The 25,842-nt window shown below is 37.6% G+C and overlaps 4 protein-coding genes across 4 annotated transcripts; 2 read left to right on the top strand and 2 right to left on the bottom strand.

The window, feature by feature from the left end:
• The first annotated feature begins 1,456 nt into the window (after positions 1–1,456).
• LOC141642203 (uncharacterized) lies at positions 1,457–6,176 on the top strand. Its single transcript, XM_074450921.1, has 5 exons — positions 1,457–2,809; positions 3,544–3,736; positions 4,019–4,212; positions 4,303–4,461; positions 5,521–6,176. The coding sequence occupies exons 1-5, from the start codon at positions 1,500–1,502 to the stop codon at positions 5,873–5,875; spliced, it is 2,211 nt and encodes a 736-aa protein (XP_074307022.1). The 5' UTR covers positions 1,457–1,499; the 3' UTR covers positions 5,876–6,176.
• A 180-nt stretch (positions 6,177–6,356) lies between these two features.
• On the bottom strand, positions 6,357–7,647 carry LOC141633284 (L-type lectin-domain containing receptor kinase IX.1-like). The gene is made up of 3 exons (XM_074445727.1): positions 7,641–7,647; positions 7,070–7,260; positions 6,357–7,017 (listed from the first exon to the last, which is right to left on the bottom strand). The coding sequence occupies exons 1-3, from the start codon at positions 7,645–7,647 to the stop codon at positions 6,448–6,450; spliced, it is 768 nt and encodes a 255-aa protein (XP_074301828.1). The 3' UTR covers positions 6,357–6,447.
• A 1,571-nt stretch (positions 7,648–9,218) lies between these two features.
• On the bottom strand, positions 9,219–14,697 carry LOC141642202 (uncharacterized). The gene is made up of 4 exons (XM_074450920.1): positions 14,250–14,697; positions 12,284–12,684; positions 11,502–11,581; positions 9,219–9,850 (listed from the first exon to the last, which is right to left on the bottom strand). The coding sequence occupies exons 1-4, from the start codon at positions 14,581–14,583 to the stop codon at positions 9,535–9,537; spliced, it is 1,131 nt and encodes a 376-aa protein (XP_074307021.1). The 5' UTR covers positions 14,584–14,697; the 3' UTR covers positions 9,219–9,534.
• Positions 14,698–19,890: 5,193 nt separating this feature from the next.
• Positions 19,891–25,369, top strand: LOC141633275 (uncharacterized). The gene is made up of 3 exons (XM_074445716.1): positions 19,891–20,449; positions 20,542–21,183; positions 21,336–25,369. The coding sequence occupies exons 1-3, from the start codon at positions 19,891–19,893 to the stop codon at positions 25,367–25,369; spliced, it is 5,235 nt and encodes a 1,744-aa protein (XP_074301817.1).
• Positions 25,370–25,842: the final 473 nt, after the last annotated feature.

Genomic DNA, 25,842 nt, shown 5'->3' with positions numbered 1-25,842 from the left:
GTTAAAGATTTTTTTTTTGGTAAGCTATGATTTAAGTTATTGAGTACATTCTCTTCGTAAGTTCTTTTTATCGGAATTGTCGACTATGTTAAAAGGTACTCCTTCGTCTCGTTCAATTGTTTAGTTATTCGATTTTGGGTGTCTCAATCAATTGTTTACCTTTTTATTTTATGAATGTTTTTTTATGGGTAACTTGATCATTCACACCCAATTTGGGAAAATACTTGCGTACTCCCGGAGTATGTCCTCTCTACACCCAAAGGAGGAGGACCAAAATGGGAATTAAATATTATAAAATCCTCCTATAGGTGTAGGAAGGACGCAAGTATTTCTCCTAAATTTGTTTTACTTGTCATTTAATAATATTAGTCTACTCCTCTCATTGATCTTTGTGCCAATATCAAAGAGAAACAAATAACCGGGAAGAAAGGAGAAATTTATTGGAAATATCAATTAAGTAGTGCTCTGCATATAATTTGAAAGATATGCAACATGCTATTAATGGATGAAGATTTATTATTTATATCCCAATGTATATTCATTCATGTCCATATCCTACCAAATTTAGACAAAAATCATCATACATATCCACTCATCTAATTTAAGTGTTGTGCGGAAACGTGAATAACTCGTGTTGGACTTCTGTTGCATCTGTGTCTACAATTCATAATAGTACGATATTGTCTGCTTTGGACCCAAAAATAAATTCGTGAGGGTTTGGCCGGTTGGCCAAAGCGAATAATATCGTACTATTATGGATTGTGGACACCGGTGCAGTAGAGGCCCAACACGAGATATTCACGCTTCCGCACAACATTAAGGTAAATGGATCTACAGGGTGAGAACTCGACCGCACCCAACTTAAGGATCCGAATCTGACTCAAAATCCGAATGATCCGAATCTATTGAACCCGACCTAAATATTTATTATTGTACACTAGTCACTAAGTGTTATCCTCAAATAAGTTTGATAATAACAGTTCACCACGAAAATGACCAAAACTTAAATGACTAAGCCTTACATGACCTGACTCGAATTCTTGCAAACCCGAAATAACTGACTCAAATCAGGCTCGATTGACCGTTTTGCCAAGTTTATCCCTAGTCAAGATTAAACCTGGCAAAAACGGATCCAACCCCGATAACCCAACCATATCCAATTCGAGGACCCGTTTTGACCCGGAACCCGAAATGACCCGACCCCAATATTTATTATAGTATATTGACTGTTATATCCAAATAACTTGATAATAACTCACCCAACACTGACTCAAACTAACTCGACCCAGCCCGAACTCTTGCAAACCCAAACAACCAGATTTTGAATCGACCGGGCCCGTATACGTTTCGATTGACCCGTTTATCAAATCTAAATAGACCCATTTACCTTAAAAAATTTCGATTGTGATACGGTGTAATAAAAAAGATCGGATCTAACACAAAACTTACCAAAAACACATCAATAAATTTCCAACATTAGGAAATAACCTTGACTTTCCATGATTGAAAGCCAAAGATTCTTAAAAACCCATCATGATTTTCCTCACACTATTTACTTCCTTCCTTGTTATGTTGACACCTTTCTCCTCTCATTCCTCAACACTCTCCTTTCACACTCTCATTCTTCTTCTCCTTCTTCTTCTTCACACCAAACTACAACAACAACAACAACATTCATGGCAGAAGTAACAAAATACCAATTAATCACAACCACAAAAAACACCATTTTCTCAGACATAAAATCACACTTTTCTCTCTTTAAAACTAGAAAAAGTAGTCCTTTTATTTATGGGATTGTTTTAATTTTTGTAATTTTTACTGTTTTTCTTGCTTTTTCTCCTTCTACTTCGTCACCATTTACTCATACTGATGAAACTTATTATAGATCTCATTTTTCTTCTGTTTACTCTTACTTTTTTCCAAATTCTACTCAAATTAACCCTTCTAGATCTCAAAATAATGTTACAAATTCCCAAAACTTGAATAAAACTGCTCAAATTAGTGATAAAGTTGAAAACTTTGAGCAGAAAAATGGTACCATTCTGCAGAAAGATGATCAGAACACTCAAAGTTCTGATCTTGATCATGTTGCAGCAGTTAATAACTCTCAAAATTTGAATAAAACCCAAATTTCTGCTCAAATTACTGATAAAGATGAAAACTTTGAGCAGAAAAATGCTACCATTCTGCAGAAAAATGATCAGAACACTCAAAGTTCTGATCTTGATCATGTTGCAGCGGTTAATAATTCTCCAAATTTGAATAAAACCCAAATTTCTGATGAAATTAATGGTAAAGTTGGAAATTTTGAGCAAAAAGGAGATCAAAACATTCAAAGTTCTAATCTTAATCAAGTTGCAGAAGTTAATAATGTTACTGTAACTTCTGCAGTTGCAGGAAATAACAGCATTGTACATGCAAGTGATCAAAGCACTAAACTTTCACCATTGCAGAAGAATGAGAGTAGCATTACACCTCAAATCTCTCAAATTTCGCCGAATTCGACGAAAAATGGAGGTGGGATGGGGGTGAAATCATCTGATTTGGCAGCGTCATTGACGAAAAATCAGGGAAAAAACCGCGTAAACGACACCGTTTTAGGAGGAGCAAAGAAGCAGGAAAATGAGGTGGGGAATTTGGTGGGTTGTGATTTGTATGATGGAAATTGGGTGAAAGATGAGAGTTACCCACTTTATAAACCTGGATCATGTAATTTAATTGATGAACAATTTAATTGTTTTCTTAATGGTAGACCTGATGCTGATTATCAGATGCTTAAGTGGAAGCCTAAAGGTTGCACATTGCCAAGGTAATTAATACTATTTCCGTCTCCGTTATTTGTTTACTTTTTTTTTATTGGTATTTTAATCAAAGATAAGGAGGGAGTACTTCGCTTAACCTCTATAATAGGATTTTTACTGAATCATGATCTAGTTTTGTTGTTTAATGTTGTAGTCCCTCGTCTGAATCATTTGTTTACCTTTTTTATCCTCGGTGAGCGTATTTAAGTTGAAGTTAAACAAATGATTGAGACGGAAAGAGTACTTGTAATGTGGATGTTACAAATTTTGTAGCAGATTAAGGTTTTAGTTAGTTGACTTAGTTCTAATTTAGATAATCCTGTTAATTGATCTTGAATCTCTGCAACTGTGAGGAAAACTAGTTATTTGTGGAAATTTAATTTTAATGTGGGCATATTTTCCACCAGTTGGTCTTGTTTAAGACGGTTGTAAGGCGACACTATAATAGTTTAGGAATGTCACCTACTGATAACAATAAATATTTTGCTGCAGTTCTTATAAGGCCTTCATATGTTGTACAATGATCTTATTTGCGAGTTTGTGATTACCTAAATACGCGTTCAAAGTTATTTTTGGTGTTTAGTTAGCTACGCGGAGTTGAGTAGTGATAAAAATTAGTACAATTACTTTGGTTAAGAATTGATCTTGACATATTGGTTGTATATGAGCTTTCAAACAACTACAAAGATTGGAAAGTGTATAATCGTTATGGACCCGTGATAAGGATGAATGTACTATGTAGGCTAAATGGTGGACAAATGCTGGAATTATTGAGGGGAAAGCGGCTTGTTTTCGTCGGTGATTCTCTTAATAGGAATATGTGGGAGTCTCTTGTTTGCATTCTTAAGAACGCGGTTCCAGATAAAAAGAAAGTCTATGAGGCCTTTGGTCACCACAATTTTCGGACTGAAGCTTCCTACTCTTTCGTATTCGAAGTAAGATTTCGTATCTCGGTCTTGAATTTTTCATCTCTATTTGACTTTGGTTTTCACCCCATACCTAGTTTGACCGTTTACTTCTCCAAATTTTATGTATAGATGTAAAACTGGCGAGGTTCATCATAATAAATAAATTTAAACTGTTGTAAATCATGAGAAAATATGGGTTAAAATTATCATTCGACCACACGTACCAATGTAGTACTATTATGTCTCAACCTTCAAATTTGATTCCTTGTGTTTCGAATTTTAGCTAATGATGTTTTTGGACTTGAGTAGGATTATAATTCCACAGTAGAGTTCTTCGTATCGCCTTTCTTAGTTCAACAATGGGAAGTAACGGACAAGAATGGAACGACCAAGGAAACTCTTCGTCTTGATCTAATGGTTAGAGATGCAGATCAGTTCAAGAATGCCGACTACATCATATTTAACACAGGGCATTGGTGGACTCATGATAAAACGTCAAAGGGGTAGTTCATCTGCTCTTGTTTTTATCATTTTGATTCTCGACATTTAGTCACTTCGATCGTGCTAAAATGGTTAGTCTTTTACTTCCACAGGGAAGACTATTATCAAGAAGGCAGCCATGTCTACAAACAATTGGATGTTACAGAAGCGTTTCGAAGAGCCATAACAACTTGGGGCAGGTGGATTGACGCCAATGTCAATCCACAGAGGACACATGTTCTCTTCCGAGGCTATTCTGCTTCACATTTCAGGTCAGTTTAAATGCGCCATTTGTTTTATAGTGTACAAGATTTATTTTTGTTTAGTCATGTCGTATTTATGTGGCCATTGTCCCATTTATCTGTATTTGATATTGACATTAGATGTACCATTTGGTGGGATGCTTCATCCTCTTTGTTGGTCTATCACTATCAATGACACCTGAATGGCCGAGGCGTAACCGCGTAAGATCGCTTTTGTGTTTGCTGCTTTAGCTTACAATATGAACTAAAGTCACACATACTGCATGTTTTGACCCATGTAATTAGCATTCATCGTTCCTCTACCCTTACCAGTTATTTATCCCACTTCCTGTTCTAAACATTTGTGCCATAAGCATATCGAGCAATTTCGTAGGATAGGAAGGTTAGTAAGAGGAGTTAGTGTATTGTATAAGCCGTATAACATACAAATGATTGATATAAGATGAGAATGTTGTACGTCATACAACGCTCCTACTCCGTATTTATGAAGTAAGAAAAGAAGATTCAATCTGAAAACGACATTCTTGTAATAAGTGGGGCTTCCTCATCTTAAATATAAAGATGGATTGAAGAGGATCATTTATTATTTACCTCCCATCCAACCCTGGTCCCTCCGCAATTTGTGGGAATGATCTGTTCAGTCAGGTAATGTTTCGATGATCCCTGTAGATAAGCTAGGGATCATCGATCAAATAACTTCCGCAAAGCATGTGATCTCCATACCGTATACTCCATAGTCCGTACATTGTATTTAATTGACTATTGAAGGTCATGATCCATCGATCAAATAACTTCCTTCATGGTATTAAGATATAAAATCATTAACTAGGCCGCAGCGATTAGCTTAAGCTTTTGGTTGAGATGGTTCAAGCAGGTTAATTTGGGAACCACAACCTTATGTGGTCACTTATATTCTTAAGATTAACTCGTGTTAGTTTAACTTTGGGATCATATTGCTTAGTCGAGCTTTATTGTTTGGTCGCAGTGTCGTACATGACTCTTCTATGAAAAAAGTTCATGTCTTTAGCATAAAATGTCTGCTAACGGATACACTTGCTCTTCTTTCAGCGGTGGGCAATGGAATTCAGGCGGGCAATGCGACAGTGAAACGGACCCCATCAGAAACGATACATACCTGACTGAATACCCACCGAAGATGAAAGTATTCGAGTCGGTAATAAAGGGGATGAAAATCCCGGTTTCTTACCTAAATGTAACGAAATTGACAGACTACAGGAAAGACGGGCATCCTTCAGTTTATCGAAAGCTACATCTCACAGACGATGAGAAACAGTCACCACTCAAATACCAAGACTGCAGTCACTGGTGCCTACCTGGTGTTCCTGATTCGTGGAACGAACTCCTCTATGCCGAGCTCCTAAGAAAACATTACAAGGACCAACAGCACCAGAATCAAACTTAAGTAAATGCTCAGGTACTCTAATGTATACAAATTTATACTCAAGATTCCCATTAGCGCGCGTCAATACAAGACCCATGATTCGATCAAACATCAATGAAATTTATTCATTGTGTTATACTATAATCCGTATAAATTAAGGCGTACTCCGTATAATAGAAGGGACAAGTTGATAGATGTTGTATTGATGTAAAGAATAGGAGATGTTTTGGTAAGTTTATTGTCAGCCTTCAGGCTTGTTGAGTGTACACTGTAATTATGATAATTTCATGCAATAAACTAATACCGCCTCTTACGGAGTCAACTGTACGAGTAATATTTTGTTGCGCACAAATTCTTAGTTAAGATCGTCCCTAAGTTAAGATGACCCATTTAACTCAGTTGTGAGGGTCATCTTAACTTAGGGACGATTTTAAGCAAGATCTACCCTTTGTTGTGTATTTTGTCGGTCTTTTCTGTTAGAAAGGTAGTCATTTGCTTTGTCTATGGTGTCGTCGAGAAACAATGCACAGAAATCAGGACAAAATACGAATTAAATAATCAAATGCAGCCCGAAGACAGAAGAAGATAATTCATCAGATGCTGGCTTTCTGAGACAACAACGGCGCAGTACCAGTTAGGACTGACTGAGATGAAGAAGAGCTTGTTGTAGCGGTGCTACCACTGAACGCAGACGAGGAAGTATTAGAGTATAAGTCCATGTTCATTGGCGGCGCAAAATAGGTTGGAACTGGTTGCTTTGACGGCAATATGGGTAATGGAGAATCCATATTCAGAACATTTATAACTTGTCTGATGGACGGTCTCTGACTATAGTCTGGATGACAGCACCACAAACCGACCACCATTAAGCATTCCGTCTGCTGTAAGTCGAACTCTTCATTCAGTCGTTTATCCACGGCCTCTAAAAGACGGCCTTGCCCATACAGACTCCAAACCCATTCTACCATCCTAACCTTACTCGGTTCTTCCCTGGACTTGACAGGCCGCCTTCCGCATGCTATTTCAAGGGCAACCACTCCGAAACTGTACACATCGGTTTCTTTACTTGCCTTTCCGGTGATGACACACTCTGGAGCCATATAACCTATAGTTCCCGCTAGAACGGTTGTTTGGGACCCTAATCCGTGGTCCACTAGTCGAAACTAAGATACTGACATTAGCAACTGATACTACGGAATTGACATCTATACCGACATGATCATCACTCGGATCAAAGAAATTCTTAAAGCTGTCAAATTCAACAGCTACAAACTGGTTTTTGCTCGTATCGTTGAAATAAAGAGGATTAACTAACCCAAGACTTCCACCAGTTGAATTTACAGGAACAGAAGAGTTTACTGGTGCAAGGTAAAACGTTAGACCATCGCCGAAATAAGGACCACTTCCTTTTTTAATTATAAATGAAAAATGAGTCGTAAAGTCAGCGACTTTGTTGGTTTTTTTGTTCCAAAGCTGTACTGGCAGCGAGTAATATGCTCTACCAACGCTGTTTGTTTGGACCGTATCTTGTTGGTTTTTTGTTAACTGGATTAAACCGTCAGGAGAAATAAATGAATCATTCGTGACGGTTATGTTACTATTGTTTGGTTCAAATCTTGTAAAATTGAAGGAAAGGGATACTGTAAATGGAAGAAACAGTAAGAACAGAATCGCGGTTTGAAAGATGTGAGTTCGATCTTGAAAACGAGAGGAACGTAAACTAAGATTTGTATAAACCATTTTTTTTTTTTTTTGGAGAAGTTGATTAAATTTATGATGAAATTACTTGGCATTGTCTACTTGTTTATAGAATGATCAGTTTGTATAATAAATAAAGTTTTAAATGTCTGAAAGAGTCAAAGACTCGGACCAAAAACTGAGTCAATTTGAGCAAGTCTCCTTTGAAGTGCTGATACAAGTTGGAGAAATACAAAGAGTTAACCAAGTCAATGGAAAAACAACTTCCATCGCCCACGGTTTATAGTGCCATGTTTTTACTTCGGAGTTCGGAGTACTTTCCGTCCTGTTTCTTTATTTATCTATTTCATTTTTGGGTTTGTTAATTATTTGTTTGACTTTTTATTTTAAGAATGTCTTTGATGCAATTGAATTTTCGACATTTAATTTGGTGCACTTGTTATCTAATAATTGGTCTCCTGCTCTTCCATTGGTATTTGAGTCAAAAATAGACATTTTCAACTCAAGTTAGATGATTACGGATTTATGGGTAGCGTGATAGCGGGCCAATCCAGCCTAGCCTGACTTCATGGACCATCATCTAGCAGTCCGACTAGCGCTAGTGTCAGCCCGACTCATCCCAGTGTCATCCTTAGGTTGGGTTAGTATCGCAATTTCCTTGGCTCGGCCCAATCCAAACATTATTAGAAAAGTAATACTCCCTACTATTTCATACGATGTTCCCCTTCCTCAATACGGAGTATATGTGTGGAGAATTTTATTGAAAGAGGAACATCATATGAAATATGAGGGAGTATAAAGGATCAGCTAGGCACTGGCCCACTACTCAGTGGGTCGGGCTCGAGCTAGATAAAAATGGTCCGGTCCAGCCCAGCCCAATCCTCATTTAGTGCCGTGCTTGGGCTGCTGGCACTAAACCCGGCCCGACCCAGGTAGCACCGGACAAGCCCAACGCACAACTCTATTTTCGGGAATACAAAATCTTATTTATGACAAATATAAGCGTGAAAAGGGTCCAAAGCAATCATGTAAAAGTTGGTAATGAGGATTAATCAATGCTAAAAATATATTTTTGGATCTGTTTCACATTTAAAACGATTTTAGGAGAGACTTGGTCTTATTCTTCTACGAATATGGCCTAAACTAAAATTAAATAATTTGAACTGCACGCACTAGCCTAAATTGAGTGACGTTAGTAGAGTTTAAACTTACCTTAATCTGACCTGAATTGAACTTAGTATAGCAAATCAGAGCTAAGGATGAGATTATCAGTAAAACTCTCCCAAATCTAAAGACTCTGCCACATCAGCTTTCCACTAACTTTTATTATTTCTTTATTGTTCAGACCCACCTCAGACTCATCCCAGATTTTATACATTATCCGTCAGACTCGCCCCAGACTCTACTTTTTCAATTTACTCCTTTTTTTTTCACAAAAAAGAAATAACACATTGAATTCACTCATTGGTTAATTTTCCTTTAAGGTGGGATCAAGACTCACCCAAAGTCTTAAGTTGAGTCTTGGATTTCCAAGACTCGACTTAAGTCTTTACCAAGGCTAAGGTAAATTATTGGTAGTCTTGAGTAAGTCTTGTCTTAAGACTTACCAAAGTCTTATTTCAAGACTACCAATAATCTTACCATAAACCTTTATTACACAACATCATAGACAGTAAAATAGTCATAATCCAATATATTAGTACCTTTTGACATAATTAGCAAAAAAATTCTAGTACTTCAAATCAAAGGCTCTATACTTTCTAATTTCTACCCTATTCTAAGGCCACAATTGAGATTTGAGAAGCACTTCAAAGCCAAACAATACTAAAGACAACTCTAATCACCATCACAAGTTCATACCAAAAAAAAATCCAACTAAAAAAAGAAAAAAAAAAACTTTTACCACTCCATCTCATTTAAATTAAATTAAATTCAATTTTACACGTCACGACAATAATTAACAAGGCCGTCTCCTATATCGATCATGAACCATTCTGATCAACTTGAGGGGGGCTATTACCCAAAGCCAACCCGGGGTTCGGTTTAACAACGGATGTTGACGTGCCAATTGAAGACACAACGGTGGTCGAGGCGGCCGAGGCGGAAGTCGGGGCCACACGTTCACAAGATGGACACATGGTAAGAGTAGTGGCAGGGTGGTGCATGAAGAAAGGTTGAGAAGATTTCAAAGCTCTTAATTCATGAAGCTCTTTTTGTAATCTTCTGTTCTCTTCTGTCAATGTCTCACAGCACCTCTTTAAATACTCACAATCTACTTCTGTCTGCTTCAACTTTGTCCTGTCTCATTTCAAATTTCACAATTATCAATGAATATTATGCAATATTATGCATGTAATATAAACACAAAGATTTGCTTTTTTAGGTTTAGATTTGCATTTGTAACTAAAATATTATTCTATGTACTTTATGACTGCTACCATGCACAATTGCACATTGAACAATGCCAACCTTGGTGCTTTACCATTTTTTTTTTCTGTTTTTTTCCTCAATTTGTGGAATATAAGTTCAAAGAAGACTTTGTTATGAAAATGTACTACAAGCAAACATGCAACATTGCAATTAGATCTAGCAATGTGTCTTTCGGCTTAGTAAGTTCGAACGAGGCGGGTTATTTCATGAGTTCCAATTCACATGTTAGGGTGTCGAGTCAGGTTATTTGAGTCGAGTAAGTTTTACTACGTCACTACGTCTGTATGGGTAATAATTCCTCTTCTATGAGCGTCTGGTCAAGCGGGAGGACCATGCATGCATGCAGACATGGTATAACGTCTCTAGCCGTTCAATTTTCGTGTTGATAGTTTATTTAATGTAAATACTCTTGAAACGAATATAATGGTATAAATGTCACATATTTATGCCATTATATTGTAAGACTATGGAGTATTTACTAGAGAGAGAAAAAAAAAAAAAAAAAAAAAGAGAGAACATTTAAAATGAAAGTGAATTTACGTCACCAAGTAAATAAGTATACTACTAAACTCAATACTCCATATCCCACTACCACTACCCTCTAACACAAGATGAGACACGAAAATGGAAAGGAAAATCATATCCGTTTAATTCCTGTGCCCCATCTTGTATCATATTATCTCTCTTTTTATGACATTTCACCTTAACTACAAATAAAAGGTAAATGTAATAAATTATTAGTGTGTTTTCCGTGGTACAAATTCACTCTCTTATTTCTTGTGCAAAAAGGAAATCGGAAGAAAATAACGAATAGGAGGCAGTAAAATAAAACACGAAAATGAGACAGATAATACGCTCGCAACACGAGGTGTCGTTCTATCACATTCCAACCTCAATGGGACCTAACAAATGTGAAACAAACCCAAGCATGTGAATAGTGTCAGCTACTACTAGGTCTACTACCTTAAGCTCCTCCCCAACGCCCATCAATAAATATAAGTAGACCTTTTGATTCAAAACCTTGTTTTATACGTTTTCTACCTAAGTCAAGCATCTACTACATATAATTACAAGATTTTGGCAACCTATTTTGTATAAAGATTTAGTGCTGCAATAAAGTTGTACAGAGATCAATCTTTTTCATGCTCCCAAAGATTCGCCAAAATATAATTCATGCGCAGAAAATAACAGAAACTTTCAGGCCAAATAAAGACAACAAATAAAGACAAATAATTAAATGTCATTTTTAATTGGTGTATGTTGTCATTGAAAGTCGATTCACTATTTATCGAGACTGCTGTATGATGCATTCACGTAAAAAAAAAATGACATTTTATAATAATAAGTGACTACTTTTTTTTTTTTTAGTATGAAGTATCCATTTTTATGAAGTATCCATTTTTTTTAGAATTATTTTTTGAAAACAAATAATAAGTTATTTGTCATAAAGTGTCTATACCACGGTCACAAACAAATGAACAATAACTATTGAATATTGATTAATGATCGATCATCTAACCTGGCTCTCCTATTTTGAAACCATACTTCTACTTGCCGAGGTCTAAGGTTCAACTCCTTTGCCAATGCTTGTTTTTGCTTCTGCCGAAAATCGAGAATATCACTTAGATATATATGCAGTAGTCGGTAATATTCTCTTTATACTACAGAAACTCAAATAAAACCGATATATTAACAATGATTATCTTCTCATATAATGCAAAAACTCAAATTGAACAATTGTAAAACGCTCCTATCAATCTCATAAAGCATAAAAACTCAAACAAGACGAGTGTACGACCACATCTCATATGATATCAGTTCTAGCATCTACCACCATCTCGAATATGAGTACGTCTCACAAACAAGGTGATGACATGGCCATTGTGTGTAAGAGAATTATTCAAATTCATCAATACCATCGAATATCTCATTTTTCATTCAGAAAGCATGTGTAATTTGAAAACGATCTAACTACAAGTCTACAAGTTTACGACATAGGCAATGATCTTGATGAAGACAATACGTCAATTCAAAAGAACATAAAAGGGTGAAACAAAAACCCAATACGGGAGTAGTACTTGACTCCATAAATCCACAATTGATCACAACCACGTTAAACGACCGAAACACGAGTTGAAAACGTACATGCCTCGTTTCTCGTTACGAGTATCGAGTACAAAACCATGAAAGAGATATACAACAAGAGAATTAATTAAGCAAGTGTATATATTAAATGAAATCATGAATAAATAGTAAAGAATAGTACTAGGATAGATAGATAGTTTGTAGTAATTGACTTACAGGATTCAAAGTATGGTGCTCTTTAAAGCTCTCCTCAAGAAAAGCTGATTGTTCCTTAGAAAGCCTAAGCTTTTTTCTAGTGGAACCATTCTCTTCATCATCACTTCCCCTTGATGTTGTTGCTCCTCCACCTCCTTCAATTACTCCTTGTCCATAATTACCACCACCCTCTTTACTCTCACCGTCATTATTATTATTATAATCATTTTCCCTTTTTTTTCGTCCATTAATTTTATTATTCCTAGTATACAAAGAAAACTCCATAAACGACGACGTCCCGCTATTCGGTGACGAGTCCTCGTCCGCATCCCCGTCTGCAGGCCCCACCGGATGGCGCCGGTTCACTTCCATGATTCTTGACCTTGACCCCGGTCCGTCGGATGAACCCGGTTCAGAACTCACTGCATGCACACATCATTTATTAATTATTATTGTACATTGTATAGGGTAGTACTAAAAAAAAGTCAAAAATTCGATTTTTTTTTCTAAACCACTAATCTTGTTTTTTGTGGCATAAAATTAAGAAGAGCATAAATGAAAAAAGTCAACGGTACAAAACCAATTAAAAGTTTGTACACTGCCATTTTCACATTGGTTTTACTTTTTTATTTCATGGGTATCAACATTCAACAGAAGACTGATAGGGAAATCTTCTTTATAAATAAGAGACTTATGAAGGAATGTCAAACCAAGGAAATAAGAACATTGTTCTAGAAAATGTTCTAAATTCTAGCAAATTAATTTAAATAAAAGTGATTCTCTTGTAAGACGATTTATATAGTATGTACATAATAACTTATACATCTCATTTAACGATTGAAGTCAGATGATATTAATCGGTGTGGTACTAAGTCTCGATATCATTCTCTCACAGATGCAGCGGTACGGTATGATACTGGCTGCTTATAATCACAATAAAATCTTTGATGATGTATCCATAATAATTCTAGAATATTAAGGGCTCAAGAATATCGAGCTACAAATCATCATCACAAGATTCATAACTCTTTAAATATCTTTATTGATTATCCCATATTAATCCACACTAAGGCTCGTCTTCCCCATTAAATGATAGGAAATATCAGATTAATATGGGATAATCAATAGGTTGGATTAAATGGGGAAGATGAGACATAGTTTGGATTATTGTTATTAAATAACCCGTAAAAAAATCACATTCTCAAAATTTACAAAATCCTTATATCATAAAATCGCATTATCACCCGTATGATGATACAAAAATCACAAACTATGTTATATTTATTCACATTTGTTATACTTATTCACATTTGTTACAAGAAATTTCATAAAATTATATTTTCACCCAAAATATACACTTCAGAAATATATATATTCATAAAAATTAGAATCAAAAAATTAGAATCAAAGTGTTGACAGAAGTATTTACGCCTATAAATTCTAATGAGAGGCGGTTCTTTTTGCCTATAGCTATTTGATCCAAACTGAATTAAAATAAATTAAATTAAATTGAACTAAAAAACAAAAATAAACAGACTGAATTGAAATAAATTTCTAAGGAACCGGCTTTGATCATTATTCTCTAACTATTGAGTTAGTCTCTTGTAAAACCGGTTAATATTAATATTTTGCATGTAAAATCCTAGAAGACCGTCTTACAAAGTTACGGAGTACATGCTAAATATTTGGATTGATACATAATAACACGTTACACATAATTAATTGCGTTAAATTAAAAAATAGGAGAAAAAAAAACGAAATCGTATTTTTATTCGTGATCACTTGGTAAATCCAACATATTTAATTTCACATTAAACTCATGGAACATTTTTTAAAAAATATATCAAAAAATCATGTTTATGACAAGCACAAATCCGTCTCAAACTTAAAACGGGATTATGATACATACGGTATAAATCGATCGTTTTAATCTTAAGACGGATATGACATAAAATAAATAAAAGTTGTAAGGAAAGAAAGAAATTACAATTATCAGAGAGCCAAGGTAATCTGAGAGTAGAAGAACACGGTCGAGGAATAGGAGAAAAAGGTATGAGATCAAGCTGACGTGGCGAAATATCAGCCGTTGGATCAGATGATGAAGATGAACCAACTTTCCTATGATCATCATCATCATGATCATGATGATCATTAATCTCAGCCGTTGATTTTGATGATGGTGTTAGACCCATGCAAAAGTCTACACTACTCTTGTTATTCTCCACTACACTAGTTGTCCTACCCGACTCGAATCCGGACTGAACCGGATGGTGTACACTAGTAGTCCTAGTATTGTTTCCTAAACTTAATGCTAGCTCCATTTATTTATTTAGTGTTTTTTTATTTTTATTTTTGAGTATTTTGGAGGTTTTTTTTTAGAGAGGGATTGGGAGAGAAAGGGTTGAAAAGGTGAGAAATGTTGGAAGGAAGATATTGAAGACCTTTGAATGTGGGTTTTTATACTAATATTTCACACCTTTAAATGGGTTTTGATGTTTAGTTTATTCTATGTGTTGATTATTATTGATCGACATATACTTTTCTCATACAATTTAATTATTAGAGATTCTTATTTAAGACGGATATTATCTTTATAAATTTGAAACAATATTAATAGTAGAATATACATATATAAAAGCAACATGTAAATATATAGACTAGCAAAATATCCGTCTCTTGATTCAGGTAAGATGTTATTTTAATCGTTTTTAATCATAAGACGAATATATTCATTCATCTTAAGTTAGTACACCCTTGTTTTTTCTAATATGTCATTCATATATTTCGAGATACGTGTTTCTCGTTTCAATATCTCTCAAATTATATGTGTGAGAATATTATAGAATGTACTCATATAAGCTCCTTTTGTGTTTCATAACCAGCTGGTCTTCTAAGAGACTGTCTCCAGCTAAATTAGTGGAAGACATATGTGAAGAAACCCAAAGTCTCACATGTGAGGGTTGTCCCACATTGATAAAAGAGGAGAAGAATTATCACTTTATAAGACCGTCCCCAAGCAGTGGTCGCGCTAATTAGGTCGCGACCCGATTTTACTCTTAATCTCACCTTATTAACTTTGACCCATTTTTACCTCCCAAGCAGAAGGTCGCGACCTAGGTCATAAACCCAATCATTTTTCACCTTCCAACCATTTTTGTTTTGTTTTATGACCAATGATAATTTGACACCTATTGGGTCACCAATTGACCTAATAAGGTCAAGAGCAACCAAAAAGGTCACAAATTGACCTTATAAGGTCAAGAGCAATCAAAAGATCACGCTAATCTCATGCTTAATTGTTGGTTAAGGCGACCCAACAAGGTCGCGACTTTGCTTGGGGATGGTCTAAGGCAATGGGTTACTCCCTCTATTGCCAATTGGTTTTAGACTGAAATCTCTTGGGCCTGCGTTGTGGACTCTTTCTCCTCTGTTTGGGTGTGGCCCAAGCCTATTGCGAAGTTTTTTGCGTAAAAAAACGGATGATATACTTATCTCAAAATAAATGTGTGAGGGATTTTCAAAAATGTATATTAATATACAATCAGATGAAATAAATGAATCATACTTCAATACAAAGATACTTTAATTTGTATGTCACGATTAATCTACATCAAACAATCATATTTTATAGTGGTTAAGAGCCTAAATTGGAAGTATATATAGTAGATAATAAGTTTTCGCTTTGTATATATATTTTCTGTCTTTTTATCTTATTGCGTCTATAAAAGTCATACTCACTCAGTCACCCTTACCACAGAATAAAGCATGTAAAATGGATACTCGATGAATATTTTCATCTTAAAATGAGTAAGTATAAATGAAAAACATATGAGACGATTAGACTCTGAAAAGGCAAATTCCTCATTTTTTATTAAATCAAATCACGTAACCATTCATAAACTATGGCTATGTTTGACAAAACTAATCGAAAAAATAATTTGAAACACGAAAAGGTAATTTAAAACTGAAAAAGCTAATCGAAACTCGAAAAGATAAGCGATAAGGTAATGGCGAAAATTAGGAGTGATAAGGTAATCGATTATATAAAAATGTGTTTGGCAAACTAAATTGAAAAGGTAGCTGATTTTTGTAAAATGACGTAAAAGGATATGGAAATTATTTAATATTATAGAATAAAAGGGTACAAAATGGAAAATAAGTCATTTCAGGTACCTGATTTCTCAAATGCTACCTGAGGTAGCATTTCATTTCAGGTACCTTATTTGACAAAATAAGCTACTTGCCAAACACTTACAAAAAAATCAGGTAGCTGAAATTTTGGTCAAATAAGCTACTTTGGTCAAATAAGCTACCTGAAGTGTCGTGCCAAACAGAGCTTATGTATTGCCTATTGGAACGCTATTTATCATCAAAGTTCAAATACTTTAACCATTGATGTATTATTAGAAATACAACATTACCAAATACCAACTAGTCAACTACCTTCTCCGTTTATTCATTTGTTTACGCCTACTTTTTACTTTTTGTGAAGGATATATTAATCAAAACTAAATAAATAATTGAAACGTAAAATATATTTGTGAGCAGAAAAAGTCTTTTTCCAGACGGTCTGAAATAAGACGGGCCAAATGTCACAATTTTTTTTAATAAAATTTAACCTTTAATAAGAAAATGTTATAACTAAAATTATCACTTTTTACACTGAAAATGATTGTAATATTTTATCAGAAAATAATAACATTTTATCATAAAATAGCTATATTTGATCTATTTTATTTCAGACAAAAAATAAGAATTTGCGTTGTGAGCATTATTTGACATTTTCAATATTCTCAACCGGGTATGACGATAAAAGTAATCGACCGTATAAAATCGTTAACTATATGAAGATGGTGGACTATGGTGACAAGTAGGTACGAATAATGTAAAGATCGGATGACAAATCCTGGATGACAGACACACGTGAATCTAAATTAATACCGGCTAGTCTTGCTTGTAATGGGTTAATCCCGTCATAAGCTTGTGGCCTCTCACAAAGAGGGAGAGGGGACAAGGTGGGGCACTCCCCATATGTTTCTCACTCACCTCTTAATGGACATTTTGTGAGAGAAAATGGTATCCGTCACAACCGTCTTCAATGACAATTTGCGAATTAATAAATACACAACCTTCTACTAAAGTTGGCTGGTGTGAGCGGTAAGGACTCTCATCTCTTAAATAAGTGGTCAGGGGTTCGATTCCTGACTCTTGCGAATGAAAAAACCAAACTTGGGAGGGGTCAACCATTAAATTACCTTCAGTATCCCGAAAGAGATTATCCTAACTATCGGTAGGGATACTCCTGATCACCACCAAAAAAACAAAACATACACAACCTTCTTATACGGTCTTTAGATTTTATTGTTGTTGAGATTGTCAACATGCTTCATATTTTATTCATTCACTTTTGTGTACGGTAATGATTTTGTCTAATTTACTCAAATTATTACGGTATATATGGGCAGTGGATCTTGTAGATTGCATATTTGCATGGCAATTTATCATCAAATATTCTTGGTAGCCTGGTAGGGTAGGGTATAAGCATAATACTCCGTTGTATATGTTGTCAATCCCCTATATACTAAATGAATAGGAAAAACTCAAAGTTTTCCCGCCTAAAATATTTTCCCTATTTTGATATATTCTCTTATTTTCTTTCCTATTTCAATACAATTCCCTATTTAAGATTTGCTTCTAGGTTTTTTTATGATAAAAATTTAGTTTTCGGTAAGATAAGTTGTAGCTAAAAGACATGCTATTAAAAAAGTTATAAAACAATATCATTAAATCTGTGTAAAAAACTTTTTTTCGTTAAAATACACATTTCATGTTATGAGTTACTTAAATTGTTTTTTTTTTCTCTTAATTCAAAATACAATGATGAAAAAAATTAAAAAATAAGGAATTGTCAATTTACACTCTATAAATATAGTATACTAAAAAGTAAAATTCTATAAACACCGTGCATACATTGCACGAGGCCTATACTAGTAATTGTATTAATAAGACAATAAATATCAAATATTGTGGAGGTCTTAACCTAATGATTAAGACGAGGTATTGTGATATTGTAGAGGTCTCAATCTAGTGATTAAGACGAGGTATCGTGATAATAGATTACGAGTTTAAGTTCTCCTTCTCCCTATATATTGTACTGAACTTGCGCATCATTTGATATCCCCAAAAAAAAAAGATGACTCAATACCAGTATATACTTATATGTAAAATAAATATACACTGAGATTACAATCAATCAGGCTGAAGATTCGTAAGTGAAAAAAATACTACTTATACAAAATGGTGTATATTTAAGGTTGTACGACTATATGAAGTATTATATTAAAAAAGCGCATTTTTTTTAAATAAGGTTTTCAAGTAAAACAATTACCAAAATAGGGTTGAAATGAAATAAATTATTAAAAATGAGTTTATGTAGGCTCGTTTTTTTTTATGCTGTTGGACTATTGCGTCTTTCTTTGAAAGCAAGAAAGCCGGTGGCTCATTTAACGGCTTATAAAAATGGGAAAAAAAAATGAAATTAAAATAAATAGCAAAAGTCATTGACTAATTTGGCGACTTTGCTCCAAAGAAGTTTTTTTCCCCTTGTATCTCAATTTTTTTACAATTTATTACTCCCTATATACCACACCAATGGTAACATTGACTTTTTCACACTTGTCGAGACACGTCTTGCAACGTGAATATATTTAGTTACACATTATTAAAAATTAAAAAAATCTGATATTCTTATAGCATTCATGACGATAAATCAAACAAGATCTCACATGACTATATTTTGTCTTATAGATTAAGAATAATATCGAAAATTCCCTACGACCATGAATAGTGCCAAGATTCTCAATGTTACCATTGGTGTGGTATGGAGGGAGTACATTTGTTGAATCACTTAGCAACTTTAGTGTAAAATAGCTAAAGTATTATGTAATTTTAACCCAAAACTGAAAAAAAAAAAATTATATACATAGACTCGTTTGGATTCTATTACTTTGTCGGTACTACTGTAAGACCATCCCCAAGCAAAGGTCGCGCTAACTAGGTCGCGACCCGATTTTACTATTAATCACACTTTATTAACCTTGACTCATTTTCAGCCTCCCAAGCAGAAGGTCGCGACCTGGGTCATCAACCCAATCATTATCCACTTTACAACTTTCTCAATCATTTTTTTTTTTTTAATTGTTACATCAATCAAATTTGGACACATAGGAGGTCACAAAAATGGTCAATTTGTTCAAGTATGGTCACAAATTAACAATTTTGGTCACCAATTAAGTACCTTAATTAACTCATTAATCATGACCAAGCAAGGTCATGACCAATTTACCTTGCTTGGGGATGGTCTAAGTACTATTCCGATCCTGATAAAATTACATGAACCAATTGACTAGTATTTTTGTCGTTAATTAAAAGGGCGAAAATGTACAATTACAGTTACTCAACAAAATAAAAGATACGTCTAGAGACTCCTAGGGTTTCTTCGTCTATTCTCATCATAGCTTTCTCCTTTTTTCTCGAGGCTTATCTCACGATTTCGATCGTGAGACTGTTATTCCGCTTTGTTTTCTTTGTTTGCGTTTGTTTTTTCTATGCAGGGTCAGTCGAATACGATGACGCGAGGCTTTCATCGAGATGGGAAAGAACCGGTTGAAGAGGGGATAGGCTGTGCAATGACGGCTTTCGAATGGGAGGAAGAGGTTGAGGAGAATTCGGAGAAGGGTCGGTTACTCCTTGTAGGGAAGATCTGGGCATCCAAATCCATTAATGTCAAGGCCGCGATTGATTCGATGATTAAGTTGTGGAACCCATCTAAACCGATGATAGGGAATGTAATCGATGCCAAGGACAAGCTCTTTGTGTTTCGATTTGGTGATGAACGAGACAAGGCTAGGGTTTTAGAGGGGCAGCCATGGCACTTCGACAAATTTCTATGGTGCTTTAACGAGCCAAATCTTGAAGGTAAACTTACTGATGTCCCATTATTTCATTTTCCGATATGGACGCGTGTCTACGATCTGCCTATCTTGGGTCGATCAAGCGAGACGAATTTGAGGAGAATAGGAGCGAGTTTAGGATCCTTTATTAACACTGAGCAGGGCCCTAATACAGAGCTTGATAGGGCTATAAGGATCAGAGTGTTGCATGATGTTCGTAATCCATTGCAAACATGTGTGCCAATTAAAATGAGGGGGGGAAGGTTCTGCAATTTGATGTCAAATATGAGCGATTACCTTTGTATTGCTATGGCTGTGGGCATTTAGGGCACGGAGAAAAAGATTGCGATGAGGGACCGTATGAGGAGAGTGAGTTGAAGTTTGGGGACTGGCTTAGAGCGTCGCCATGGAAGGTCACTAAAACCGTACCAGATACCTCAGGAAGAGCTCGACGGGATTTAAATGCTACGTTTGAAGCTGAAGTGCGGGGGAATTCTGAGAATGATATTGCTAAGATGATAGACAAATTACAAGCTATTGCTATTGATTTAAAGATGAAGAAATCATGCGCTAAGGCTGGTGTGGAGCAGCGGGAGGAAAGGGGGGTGGGAGATAAAGGAGATGGGGGATCGGTGGAGCTTACCGTGGTAGGAGAGGACTGTACTGTCGAGGGGCATTATATGCAGGGACCGGCTGGGGAGATTGCAGGGAAGGGTGAGCTGTGTATGGTGAACGAAAGTGTGAGGAGGGAGAGAGGAGATATGGGGACAGAGGGAAGTGGGTGTGTGGAGACGGGGTTCACTGGGAGCGAGGCTTTAACAGCGGGCATACAGGAAGGGGGACAGAAGGGGTATTATGGCGCCAAGAAGTGGACACGAATACCAAGGGAGGTGGTGAGGGGGGTAGGGGAAGGGCGAGACCAGGAGACAGGAAAGAGAGGCCGTGATGAAGACTCTTTGGGTACTGGCGGTAAAAAACAAAAACAATGCAAAGACGGGGACGTCTTAATATCTGAGGCGGAGGTTGAGGGAGCTCAACCCCGCCGGGCCCAATGAATCTCCTAAGTCTTAATTGTCGGGGCTTGGGCAACCTCGACGCTGTAAATAATCTTCGTGCCCTAGTTCGGAGGGAAGCTCCGGCTATGTTGTTTTTGTGTGAGACAAAGTTGTGTGGACGGGATATGCGAAAAGTGAAGGAAAAATTGGAGGGATATTTTGGTGTTGAAGTAGATAGCATGGGGAGGTCGGGTGGTCTTGCCTTTATGTGGAAGAAGGAGCTCGATTGCACCCTGAAATCGGCTTCTGTACATCATATTGACATTGTGGTTCGTGAAGGGGAAAGGGAGTGGAGGGTCACGGGGTTCTATGGGTGGCCTGCGGTGGGGGATAGACATCTATCGTGGGAGTTACTTCGCCTCCTCAGTAGGCAATCGGACCTACCATGGGTGTGTGTCGGAGACTTTAATGAGATACTGTTTTCTACCGAGATGAAGGGCGGAAGCAGAGCGCAATGGCAAATGAATAACTTCCAAGCTGCTGTTGATGACTGTGGGCTGCGGGATATCGGCTGGGAGGGCTATCAGTTTACTTGGGATAATGGACAAGTGGGAGAAGCTAACCGGCAATGTATGCTAGATAGAGCGATGTGCACAAACCCGTGGATGGACATTTTTCCTTATGCAAAGACGGTGCACCTGGACCGGGAGTGGTCCGATCATGCCCCAATTAAACTTATCTTTGACAAAAGAATGACGGGGGTCGAAGTCAGGAGAAGTTTTAAGTTCGAGCAGGCTTGGTTGGGGGAGGAGGGGTGCGAGGATGCGGTTTGGCGCGGGGTTAGTAAGGGTGGAGGAGGGCTTGGTGAGGCGTTAAAAAATTGTGCTCGGGAATTACAGGCGTGGAAAAAGAATGGTATTCGGAAAATAGGATACCTGGTGGAGCGTAAAAGCAAGCAATTAAGCCGACTAAATGAAGGGGACCGATCTGAAGAGGAGGTGAGAAAGAGGAAAAAATTGGTTGCTGAAATTGCTACGTTGAGAAGACAGGAGGAGCAGTACTGGAGACAACGCTCGAGAGCTCTTTGGTTGGAGGAAGGGGATCGCAATACAAAATTTTTTCATGCTAGAGCCGGGGAGAGGAAGAGGAAGAACCATATAAGTATGCTCATCGATGACGCTGGGGTGCAACGAATGGGTAACGAGGAGGTTGCAGGGGTGGCTAATAGCTATTTTCGAGAGCTGTTTACGTCCTCACAGCCCTCGAATGTTGACGACACTCTGGCGGGGCTGGAAAATCGCGTGTTGGATCGTATGAATATGCTTCTGCGGGCTGAGTATCGAGAAGAAGAAGTGATAGAAGCTCTTAATCAAATGCATCCTCTTAAGGCGCCGGGTCCAGACGGTATGAATGGGCTATTTTTTCAGTCTTTCTGGCACTTAATTGGAAAAGATGTTGTGGGTACGGTACTTGGAATCCTTCGTGGGGATTTGTCTCCGGATGAATTTAACAAGACAAACATTGTTTTGATTCCAAAAAAGAAGGCACCGGATAAAATAAGGGACTTTCGACCGATCAGTCTATGTAATGTGGTGTATAAGCTGGTCTCAAAGGTTTTGGCGAATAGATTGAAGACATTCCTTCCTGAGATTGTGTCTGAAAACCAAAGTGCGTTCACTCCGGGCCGCCTTATTACTGACAATGTTTTAGTCGCTTTTGAGATGTTCCACCACTTGAAGAACTCACGGCAGCTTGATGGATTTATGGCACTTAAATTGGATATGGCGAAAGCTTATGATAGAGTGGAATGGAATTTTTTGCGACGGGTCCTTGAGGTTATGAATTTTGATCAGGGATGGATTAATCGAGTCATGGCTTGTGTGACCTCGGTGTCTTTCTCGGTGCTTATTAATGGGTCTCCGTCCGAAGAGTTCAAACCGGAGAGGGGGTTAAGACAGGGAGATCCTTTATCGCCGTATTTATTTATCTTATGTGCGGAGGCGTTGTCTAATTTACTGAGGCGAGCTGTAGCTGAGGAGGCTTTACACGGGTTAAAGATTTCGAATGAGGCCCCTGCCATTTCTCATTTATTTTTTGCGGATGATAGTATCCTTTTCGTGAGAGCGACTGAAGGAGAAGCAAATACAGTAAATTCGATTTTGCGAAAATATGAGGAGGCATCTGGGCAGCTAGTTAGTCTCGACAAGACAACGGTCTCTTTTAGCAAGGGTGTCCCTGGTCCAGTTCGAAATCAGGTGGCTAATCGATTGGGGGTTCGTGAGGTGGAGGTCCATGAGCGCTATCTAGGCTTACCCACGGTTGTGGGTCGGTCAAAAAAAGTGATTACCAATATCATTCGGGATACGTTGTGTAAAAGACTTCACGGTTGGCGAGGGAAAATATTGTCGAGGGCCGGTAGGGAGGTTCTTATAAAGGCCGTGGCCAATTCACTTCCTACTTATGTTATGAGTGTGTTCAAAATTCCCGCGTCTTTTTGCAACGAACTCCGATCGATGGTGTCACGATTCTGGTGGGGACATGGAGAGGGGAGCAGAGGTATTTCATGGGTGTCGTGGAAGAAAATGTGTCGACCCAAATTTGTAGGGGGCCTCGGTTTCAGGGACTTCGAGGTATTTAACGATGCCTTTCTCGCTAAGCAAGCATGGCGTCTTGTGACGGAAACAAATTGCTTATGGGCACGAGTGATGAAAGCTAGATATTACCCCAGGTCGGATTTTATGGAGGCTGATGTAGGAGCGAGACCAAGTTATACTTGGCGCGGTATCCTAGGGGCTCGGGCCACTCTGGAGCGGGGTTTGAGGAGACGCATTGGGAATGGCCAGGACACGATGGTATGGGGGCAGCCGTGGTTATGTGGGAATGATAGAGGGAGAGTTATTTCGCCGTGCCAGCCGGGCTATGATGGGGTGAGGGTTGCGGATCTTTTCCAGCCGGGGGGTGCGGGATGGGATGTCGAGAAGTTGCACCATCTGTTCATGCCATTTGAAGTGCAGCGGATTCTTAACATTCGGGTGAGTCCTAACTTACCAAGGGATGACTGGTTTTGGTGCCTAGAGAAGAGTGGTGAGTTTTCGGTTAAGACGGCCTATGCTTGTTTGATTGATGATCAGAATAACATGGGAGGGCCTTCGAATTGGGAACGGGAAAGGTGGATTTGGAACCGGTTATGGAAAATCTCGGTGTGGCCTCGCGTCAAAATATTCTTCTGGCAGCTGTGCAGTGGAGCTCTCGCAACCTTGGAAAACATAGCGACTCGAGTTAAAGGTGAGTTACATCCGACTTGTTATTTATGTTCTTATTTCTCTGAATCGTGTTTGCATTTGTTCCGTGACTGTAGCGTGGCTCAATGGGTGTGGAATGAGATAGGGTTGAGTGGGGAGGAAGGAGGGAGTGGTGGAGGTGAGGTGCGGGACTGGATTGAGCATATGTGGAAGGGGATGAATGCAACGGATTATGGGAAGTTCATGATTGGATGTTGGGCTCTATGGGAATTTCGGAACAAGGTGGCATTTGAGGGAGCGAATATCGAGCCGGCTAGGATTGTCCAGCGTATATGGGACGTGGTAAATGAAGGGACCGAGGTGAATGATAAAGACAGAGGTAAAGGCGGAAGGAGAACTGGAAGGGAAAAGGACAGCGGGTATGGTGGATGGAAACCGGCACCGGAGGGATGGGTCAAGATAAATGTTGATGCGGGAGTAAAGGAGGGTAATGGAGTTAATACGGGTGTGGTGTGTCGCGGGGGGCAAGGCGAGGTTCTATGGGGCATCTCTTGGGTGCGTGAGGTTGACTGGGAGCCACGGTTTGCGGAAGCGATAGCGGTTTTGGATGGCTTGCAGGAAGCTCGGGAATGGGGGCATCGCAATGTGGTGTTGGAGAGCGACTGTTTACAGGTGGTCGAGGACTTACAAGAAGGGAACAAGGGTCGCAGTGCTTTCTCGCTAGTTTTAGATGATATTAATTTGCTTTGTAATGAGTTTGAGTCAGTTATTTGGTCTTATACGGGTCGAGCTAACAACTCCGTAGCCCATGCTTTAGCACATGTAGAACTTAGAGTAGTCGGTAAAACTTGTTGGCTGTCTGAACTGCCAGCGGCAGCACGCTCTGCGGCTTCGTTTGATTTATCTTTAATGAATTAATACCCCTCGGGGTGTTTTCCTCAAAAAAAAAAAAAAAAAAAAAAAAAAAAGGGCGAAAATGTGTATGGTTTACGGTCTTAAAATTTATGATGTCGGAATAGAATAAATTACACATTTCCCTAGGTGAACGTCAAGTAATAATAACGCAATTGAGATGAAATTACCCTGCTCAAATTGCTTAGACCGTTGACTATGTCAACGATCAGATAAGAATACATGTGACACGTGCTGCAATGTCAATGGCTATTTTAATAAACAAGATTAAGCTATTAATTGATTAATTAATTGATTTGGTTTGTCATGAAATAACTTAACCTCAAGTGTAAATAAGTAATCATTGTAGGATTAGCACGAGATTTGACTGCTAACTGCTACTTCCTCTTTCCTACTAGTACAAAGTAACAAACATATTTGACTCACTTTTTTTAAATAGAGCTGATCTTCGTTAAGACGATTTTAACTTAAGTCGAAAA

The sequence above is a fragment of the Silene latifolia genome, chromosome 2 (assembly GCF_048544455.1).
Source record: "Silene latifolia isolate original U9 population chromosome 2, ASM4854445v1, whole genome shotgun sequence".
Classification (NCBI taxonomy): Eukaryota; Viridiplantae; Streptophyta; class Magnoliopsida; order Caryophyllales; family Caryophyllaceae; genus Silene; species Silene latifolia.
This window is presented reverse-complemented; position numbering and strand designations above follow the sequence as displayed.

Bases quoted from the DNA above. Each gene is read 5' to 3' on its own strand.
- LOC141633275 (XM_074445716.1), top strand. From the start codon at position 19,891: ATGACGCGAGGCTTTCATCGAGATGGGAAAGAACCGGTTGAAGAGGGG. The intron at 20,450-20,541 runs GTGTGCCAATTA...GTGGGCATTTAG, and splicing joins TCGTAATCCATTGCAAACAT to GGCACGGAGAAAAAGATTGC. The intron at 21,184-21,335 runs GTAAAAAACAAA...TTCGTGCCCTAG, and splicing joins AGACTCTTTGGGTACTGGCG to TTCGGAGGGAAGCTCCGGCT.
- LOC141633284 (XM_074445727.1), bottom strand. The intron at 7,018-7,069 runs GTCGGTATAGAT...TCAGTATCTTAG, and splicing joins TTGATCCGAGTGATGATCAT to TTTCGACTAGTGGACCACGG.
- LOC141642202 (XM_074450920.1), bottom strand. From the start codon at position 14,583: ATGGAGCTAGCATTAAGTTTAGGAAACAATACTAGGACTACTAGTGTA. The intron at 12,685-14,249 runs GTAATTTCTTTC...GTGTGCATGCAG, and splicing joins ACCTTGGCTCTCTGATAATT to TGAGTTCTGAACCGGGTTCA. The intron at 11,582-12,283 runs GTAAGTCAATTA...GATTTTCGGCAG, and splicing joins AGCACCATACTTTGAATCCT to AAGCAAAAACAAGCATTGGC.
- LOC141642203 (XM_074450921.1), top strand. From the start codon at position 1,500: ATGATTGAAAGCCAAAGATTCTTAAAAACCCATCATGATTTTCCTCAC. The intron at 3,737-4,018 runs GTAAGATTTCGT...GGACTTGAGTAG, and splicing joins CCTACTCTTTCGTATTCGAA to GATTATAATTCCACAGTAGA. The intron at 4,213-4,302 runs GTAGTTCATCTG...TTACTTCCACAG, and splicing joins CATGATAAAACGTCAAAGGG to GGAAGACTATTATCAAGAAG.